This window comes from Propithecus coquereli, unplaced genomic scaffold (genome assembly GCF_000956105.1).
Source record: "Propithecus coquereli isolate 6110/MARCELLA unplaced genomic scaffold, Pcoq_1.0 Scaffold113, whole genome shotgun sequence".
NCBI classification, from domain to species: Eukaryota; Metazoa; Chordata; class Mammalia; order Primates; family Indriidae; genus Propithecus; species Propithecus coquereli.
This window is the reverse complement of record NW_012135303.1, coordinates 3522771-3530827: the sequence shown is the minus strand read 5'-3', so window position 1 is coordinate 3530827 and position 8057 is coordinate 3522771. Positions and strand designations below refer to the sequence as shown.

The 8057-nt window shown below is 32.1% G+C and overlaps 1 protein-coding gene across 1 annotated transcript in view; it reads right to left on the bottom strand.

Moving 5' to 3' along the window:
* Window positions 1–8057, bottom strand: part of ALS2CR11 (amyotrophic lateral sclerosis 2 (juvenile) chromosome region, candidate 11) — a 230230-nt gene that overhangs the window by 209109 nt on the left and 13064 nt on the right. Inside the window, 3 exon segments of the mRNA XM_012655124.1 lie at window positions 2285–2430; window positions 3767–3818; window positions 5227–5313. Coding sequence (XP_012510578.1) covers window positions 2285–2430; window positions 3767–3818; window positions 5227–5313 — 285 coding nt within the window.

Genomic DNA, 8057 nt, shown 5'->3' with positions numbered 1-8057 from the left:
ATAGAAAACATCAGAAAGCAGAAATACAGAATAAAAATGGGCAGGGTGTGTTCAAAGTAAACCCAAAATGAACAAGAACACAAAGCAAAAGAATACTCTCTTCTCAATGTGCTTAAATTAATAGTGCCTATTTAAAGAAATATAGGAAAAAATTTTTGATTATCCTAATGAAGTACCCTATTATGTACTTTACATTATTTTCAAGTACTAAAGTTTCAAGTTTTATTTAAATTTATTTAAATTATTTAAATATTCCCCAAATTCTTGAGAACTTGGCAATGAAGCTTAGGGAAACTATTCGCAAAGTAAAAGAAACAGTACACATCGCCTCCAGCAAAACTATGCCTTGTTTTTTGTTGCTGTTTTTTAAACCTACGCTCAAAAGACTACACTTAATACCCAACACTTGGTGGGCACAGTGACCAGCCTAAGCAAGAGTGAGATCCCGTTTCTACTAAAAAAAGAAAAAATTAGCTGGTGCACACCTATAGTCCCAGCTACTCCGGAGGCTGAGGCAGGAGGATTGCTTGAGCCTAGCAGTTTGAGGTTACTGTGAGCTAGGTTGATACCAAGGCACTCTAGACTCTGTCTCAAAAAAAAAAAAAAAAAAAAAAAAAAAAACTGACTGCTTATTGTAGAAGCAAAATATTAGCTCTCAACACCCTTCTCACAAAATTTTCGTATTTCTCTTCTCTCCATTCCTCTAATATATAACTTGCCTCTGTTAGATCAATACTTACTGTTTACATTATTTTATATGCGTAACTGCCATCCAGAGTTTAACAATATAGTTACAATGATTATATTTTCTTTCCTGTATCATTTAAAAATTGTCCTGGAATTAACATGTATCTTGCTTTTTTATGCTTCTTTGCTTATACAATTTTCTACATAATTATTACTAAGTAATTCCCAAATTTTCTGAGTCGATTAAAACTCTCTTCTCAATGTGCTTAAATTAATAGTGCCTATTTAAAGAAATATAGGAAAAAATTTTTGATTATGCTAATGAAGTACCCTATTATGTACTTTACATTATTTTCAAGTACTAAAGTTTCAAGTTTTATTTAAATTTATTTAAATTATTTAAATATTCCCCAAATTCTTGAGAACTTGGCAATGAAGCTTAGGGAAACTATTCGCAAAGTAAAAGAAACAGTACACATCGCCTCCAGCAAAACTATGCCTTGTTTTTTGTTGCTGTTTTTTAAACCTACGCTCAAAAGACTACACTTAATACCCAACACTTGGTGGGCACAGTGACCAGCCTAAGCAAGAGTGAGATCCCGTTTCTACTAAAAAAAGAAAAAATTAGCTGGTGCACACCTATAGTCCCAGCTACTCCGGAGGCTGAGGCAGGAGGATTGCTTGAGCCCAGCAGTTTGAGGTTACTGTGAGCTAGGTTGATACCAAGGCACTCTAGACTCTGTCTCAAAAAAACAAAATAAAAACAAAAAAAACTCCTTAACATTTAAACAAAATAAACTCTATAAAAAAATATGGAGCATAGAGAAAATACTTTAGGCTTTCACTAAAATTCAACTAATGTAATAAAATATTAGGAAACAACTGGACAAATCAATGAATCCTGCAGCTGCATGGAATAGTGTTACTCATTTTAAAGAAAGCTTTGAAATACATTTAAGATTCTAAGAAGCTAAACTGTAAACAGAAATATAGTAAGTTCAGGTATGTGAGAGGCAGTTTAATGAAGTGTGGTCTGAAGCCACAATGCCTATATGCAGCTCCACCACTTATTAGCTCTATGACCTTATGAAAGGTCTTTAACCACACCTTTAACCTATTTCTTCATCTGTAAAACAAGGATGATAGTAAGAGTGTGTGTGCATGCATGAATATATACATATGTACATATGTTTTGGGGTCATTGTTATAAAGATTCAATATGTTAATCCATGCAAAAATAATTAGAGAAAATCTATATAAGGAGAATACAAGAGAGAAGAGAAGGAAAGGGGTAGGAAATGAAAAAAAAAATAGGGTGGAAAATGGTAGATGGGAAGGAAAGAGTAAGATAGAGAAAAATACATGCATAATAAACACCCAAAACTACAGACAGTAACATCTCAGGGAAGAAGCCCACAGAGATTACACATTTTGCAGTAAACTGTTCATTTAAAAAAAAACAAAAACACTACAGCCCATCGTATCAAAATAGAATACTGTAAAATACCCACTTTTTAAAAAGATATTAATATAATTGGGGTAAATATTTGGAACTATGAAGAGACAATCTAATATATAGAAGAGATATTAGCATTACCTGTACAGAAAAATACTTCACTTCATCAAACTTAATTGCAACATTCTTTGCATTGTTTGTGGCTAGCAAGCTACAAATTTTTGTACTTTTCACAACTTTGTTTATTGAAATGCGAATGAATAAATCAGTGTAACGCCGAAAATTGACTGAAAATAGGATCATATTTAGGAAATAAGTTCTGTTGTAATTGAACAATAACACATAATAAAAATGAATCCATTAAACAATTCAAACCAAATTAAGAATCAATCAAGTACATTAAGCAATAGAAAAAAGTCTTTTAAAATAGTATTTTAGCCCATCACTAGTAGACACAATTTAAGTACGAAAAGAAAGTTGATTCTGCCTTAGATCACTTGTCATATTTTTATCCTCACATTTCCATCATAATTCCTTTGCAAATTTTTCTATATATTAATTTCAAGGTGACTTCAACTATATTTGCAAAACATAGTTGAAATTTTTTTCTAAGTATAATTATGTAGAATTCAAAAAATTAGAAAAATGTCACTTGAGAATAATTTATTTTTAATTTTAAGATAAGAGCAAAGTGTTCTACTCTCTAATTCTCTTCAGTATATACTTCATTTATACTATGTTGGTCTGTGTTGTTATCCATGGATTAAAACAATTTCATTTTCATGATTTAACTAATTATCTTCAAAAATCTCTTTATCTAGGATTCTTTTTAAAAAAATTTTTATATAAGAAGGGAACACCAAATCTCTATAATGAGATTGGTTTTATACCATGATAAATCTAAAAATAAGCACTCAGCTTCATTAAATGCATCAATATAAAATATTAATAAATCCTTTAAAAATGTTTAAGAGAAGCACAATTATTACTTACAAATAAATTAGCATTATTATACAAGAAGACATGTATTTTTCCTTTAATGTATACGGTGATTGAGGTGGATTATGGATGGCCAAAAATCTTTTGTTACTCCCACACCAAAAAGTGAAGTTTATTTCCCTTGCCCTTTAATCTGGACTGGCCCTGCAACTACTTTAACCAATAAAATGTAATGGAACGTGACTAGGATGGGCACAAAATTTAAGGGGATATCAAAAGTTTGAGTAATAAAGATCAGTTTTATATATATGTTACTGTAATATATTTTTTAATCAAAATTAATGCAGGAAAAAGAAAGATAAGGGGACTACATGGAAAGAGAGAAAGGTCCAACTATTTCAGCTTCCCAGCTAGGTCTAGCCTTCTATGCATCCCACTAAAACACCAGACATGTAAATGGACCATTTTGGATATTCCAACCCTTTGAATTGCCAGATGACAGCAGCCCAAGCTGTTACACTGTGAAGCAGAAGTACCACCTAGTGAATGCACAGGTAGTGATAGATAATAAAATGGTTAATGATTTAAGCCACTAAGTTTTGGAGTGGTTTGTAATGCAGTAATGGATAACTGAAACCGTGAGACATAATTATCCTATGATTCTTAAATCAAAAGAAAGGATACTCTTAGTCGTAAAATGTCTGCAATTCCTTATATGAATAGCCAGGCAGCCAACCTACAACAATCAAAACAAAACACAGACAGTGAATGTGCATTTTTAAAAAGTTAACTTTTCTTCCACTTTACACTAAATTCTATTTTTAAAAAACAATATTTCACGAGAAATATTGTTTCTCATTAGAAATATCTAGTTAATATTAATAGAAAACATCAGAAAGCAGAAATACAGAATAAAAATGGGCAGGGTGTGTTCAAAGTAAACCCAAAATGAACAAGAACACAAAGCAAAAGAATAATTCACTGTTAATTTAAATCTGATCATCACTCTTTCAATCATTTTTATTTTATATTAGGTAAGAACTGATAAAATACAGCATCATGCATATAAAAATAAGAAACACGCTTTGTTTCATACAAGCGCTTTTATCTAGTATCCTAAAACCACTTTAGTCATTCAACAATCATTCATTGGCTGTAACATGCCAGGGACTATAAAATATCCTCCCTTGCACAAAGTTTTTCTAAATGTTAGAGAAAGTTATATCTTGTGCTTTACCATAAAATCAAATACAAAATGAATGCAGGAATAATTGAATTCTAAGATGAGTATTAGCCAAATACATTTAGCCACGTTTAGTCTTAAAAATCATGTAAAAACAGCAGAAACATTATATTAAACACTGTATATAATAGGAGATATAGAAGAGGGACAAGAAAAATTCTTATCTCATACCCAGTGACTGTTCTAATAGTGTTCAGGAAATAAAGATAACTGTAAATGAATGCCATGATATTTGACAGTTCTATAATAAATGCACATAGATCTTCATGTCTTAGTCTATACTTTGAAGCACCCAAAATAGAATAACACATTTTTCTGGTTCTCAACCCAGGTATTAAGTCCTACCTTTGTGTGTGTGTATGCGCATGCGTGTGTGTGTGTGTGTGTGTGTGTGTGTGTGTGTGTGTGTGTGTGTGTATCTGTCTGTCTGTTTGCCTGTTCGTCTGTATGTATGAGTGATAAGAGTATACTTTTGTTTCTGGTTTTTTTGGATAGGGGAGAGGTGCAGGATCAACTTTAGCACAATCAAGCAATAAATCACCTGAAGAGCTCAGTAAAATTACTGACTCCTAGGCCCCTCAGAGACTCTGAGTTAGGAGATTTTAAGTGGGGCCCAAAATCAATGTTTTTAAAAAAGCATCCCAAGTGATTCTGATGGAACTAGATTTCGGAATCCTTAGTATAGAAAACATTATTAATATTTCTGTGAATAAGGATGTTTTCTATAATTTCAGTGATTATTACAATGTTTTTCTGACTCATAAAAATAAAAAATTCATGAATATATTATAAGAGAGCACTATTTTCTGCACATAACTTCTGATTACCAATAATAAACATTATTCTTCATATCAAATAATAAATAATTTGTACATGTTTCTTGAGGGTTAATCATACATACCACATCTCCAAATGGTACTAAAGTTGGTGTCTCAGGTGCTGTTACCACTTCTTCAGTAACAGCCCCTTTAAGAGTTTTTCTCAGCATCTATAATGTAAATAAATTAAGACTTAAGAGGTAGAAGAAGAATATAACTAGGTAAAAGGTTAATTCAACTCAACAATTATTTTATGAGTATCAAGTAAGTACCAGGTACTCTAGGTAGTGGGATATTAATATGATTGAGAAACTCATCCCTATCCTCAATAAATTAGCAGAGAAATTAAAATATACACATTTAAATATAAAATAATTAAGGGTATCATGAAAGAGGAGACAAGTCCATAGTAGTGTGAACAATTAGTTCTTCAGTTTGTTAAGAGCGTGAACAAATAGTAGGATATCTTGAAAAGTTGATAAGGAGAGAGTTTCAATTGGTCTAGTATAGGAGACACCTTAAATCTGAATGTCTACTCAAATATAACAAGGAGTACAAATAAAACCACACAAGACACATGCCTCCAGAATTACTAGGAGAGAGAGTATCACAAACTTCAGATTTCCTGTAAGTAGAGAAATAAAATACAAATTCCAACAGAGCTCTCACTGGAACTTCTGACATGATTACAAACTTATGGGGACAGAGAACAGGGAAGAGAAATCTTAAAAGACTGGAAATGAGCAGAGAGGAGTGGGGAACATGAAGCATAGACAAAATTATCCTGAGAAAAAAAATTCAACACTAAGTGTAAAATTCTGAGCACAGGTCTAGAACTTGGTAGTTCACAACAATGGCTATAGAGAAGGGACCTGATGGAGAAGGACCAGAAGTAGATTCCTCAGATGAGCACTGCTGCTGGAGGGAAGGAGACAGAGAAGAGGTATCCTTTGTATACATGGCAGTGAAGAGAAAGAAGAATATAAGAGGGGAAAATTAAGGATACCAAACAAACAAAATAGAACTGTAGGTCATGCTCACCCTTCCCCCTCACCTCCTATTAATTACAACTTCATCCATTTAAGAAATTGCATTTCAATACACTGAAAGAAGGGGGTACAGTTAAACCAAGCTCAAGAAATGACTAGGAGTAAGGAAAATCAGACTAACTCCAGTAAGAGCTATTATAAAAAAAAAATGGGGGGAAATTTTCAGCTGATAAAAATTCTCCCCCCAAAATAACCACAGAACAAAAATAACTTATAAAATAAAATTTCAAACTGAATTAAATATCTTCAAATAAGCATTTGGAGATTCTTTTTAAAAACCTACAATCACAAATTCAATTCAATTCAATTCACAATTAAAACAAAGATCAACCAAAAACAAGAAAGAAAAAATGAAATGAGTGTTGATCAACTCAAGGAAAGAAATTTTTTAAAAAGACAAACCATCTCAGAAACAAAGAATAAATTGCAAGGTGCCCAAAGTAGTATTAATCAAAATGAAAACTTGATAAGGGGCATTGAAAAAGGTAATAAACCAATGAAGAGAATGAAAATGAGATAGAGAAAGAAGTATAGAGTCAGAGAAAAGCAGTTGAACTGGAAGGTAGGGCAAACAAGAAATCCTTGAAGAAGAAAAACAAAACAATGGGAAAGAATTAATATTTAAAATTACAATCCAAGAAAATTTATAAGTAATAAGAGAAAAATCTACATATGGGTAGGACCTACTATGTGTCCGGGAAAATTATCAATGCCAAGACATGTCCTAATAAAATTATTAGGCTTTATAAAAACATTTTTCCTCCAGGCAAAATAAATATACCAAAGAAACTGAACAGAGAGTCTAGACACAGATCCACACATTTATAGACACTTCATTTGTAACAAAGTTGGCACTGTAGAATAGTGAGGAAAAGACACTCTCAGCTGGAATACCTGGAAGTATCTGTCCAGAAAAGAATGAGAGAGAGAGAAGAAGAAAATGAAGAAGGGTGGGCAGAGATGGGAAGAGAAGGTGAGGGAAGGGAGAAAACCTGACCCATACCGCACACCATACACACGAAAAACAGTTACAGGTGAACTGTTAATCTCAATGTTAAAGGCAAAACAATAAAACAATTAGAAAATAGCATACGAGAATATTTTTATGACTTCAGGGTAGAAGATTTCTAAAAAAGAACCACAAAGAAAAAGTTCAATATATCTAGCTACATTAAAGTTCATAACTTCTGTTTATCAAAAGACACCACTTGAAAAGTGAAAATATAAGCCACTGAGTGGATGAAGATATTTGCAACATGTATAGTATAACTGACAAAGGGCCTATATCTAGATATATACTAATATGCTATATAAATTTATTTACTAATATAGATTTATACAAATCAATAAGAAAAAGGTAGACAACCCAATAGAAAAATGGGAAACAGACTCAAACAGGCACTTCGCAAAAGAGTTATAATGGCTAATAAACGTTTGGAAGGAGCTCATCCTCATTAGTCATCAGTGAAATGAAACTTAATACCACAAAGAGATACCACTACACATCCCTCAGATGGCTAAAAATAAAGACTGACAATACCAAGTGACAATAATGTGGAGTAACTAGAACTCTAATATCCTGCCAGTGGAAATATAAATTAGTATACCCTCTTTGAAAAACTGTTGGGTATTATGTACTTAAGTATAACATATACATAATTATAATCCAGGAATTCCATTCCTACATATATTCCCAACAGAATGCATGCATATGTATACCAAAAGACATGTAAAAGAATGCTCATAGAGGCATTATTCATCACAGCCAAAAACTAGAAAAAACCCAAATATCCATTAATAATATGATAAATAAATATAATATGACATATTCATCCTCAATAAATTAGCAGAGAAATTAAAATATA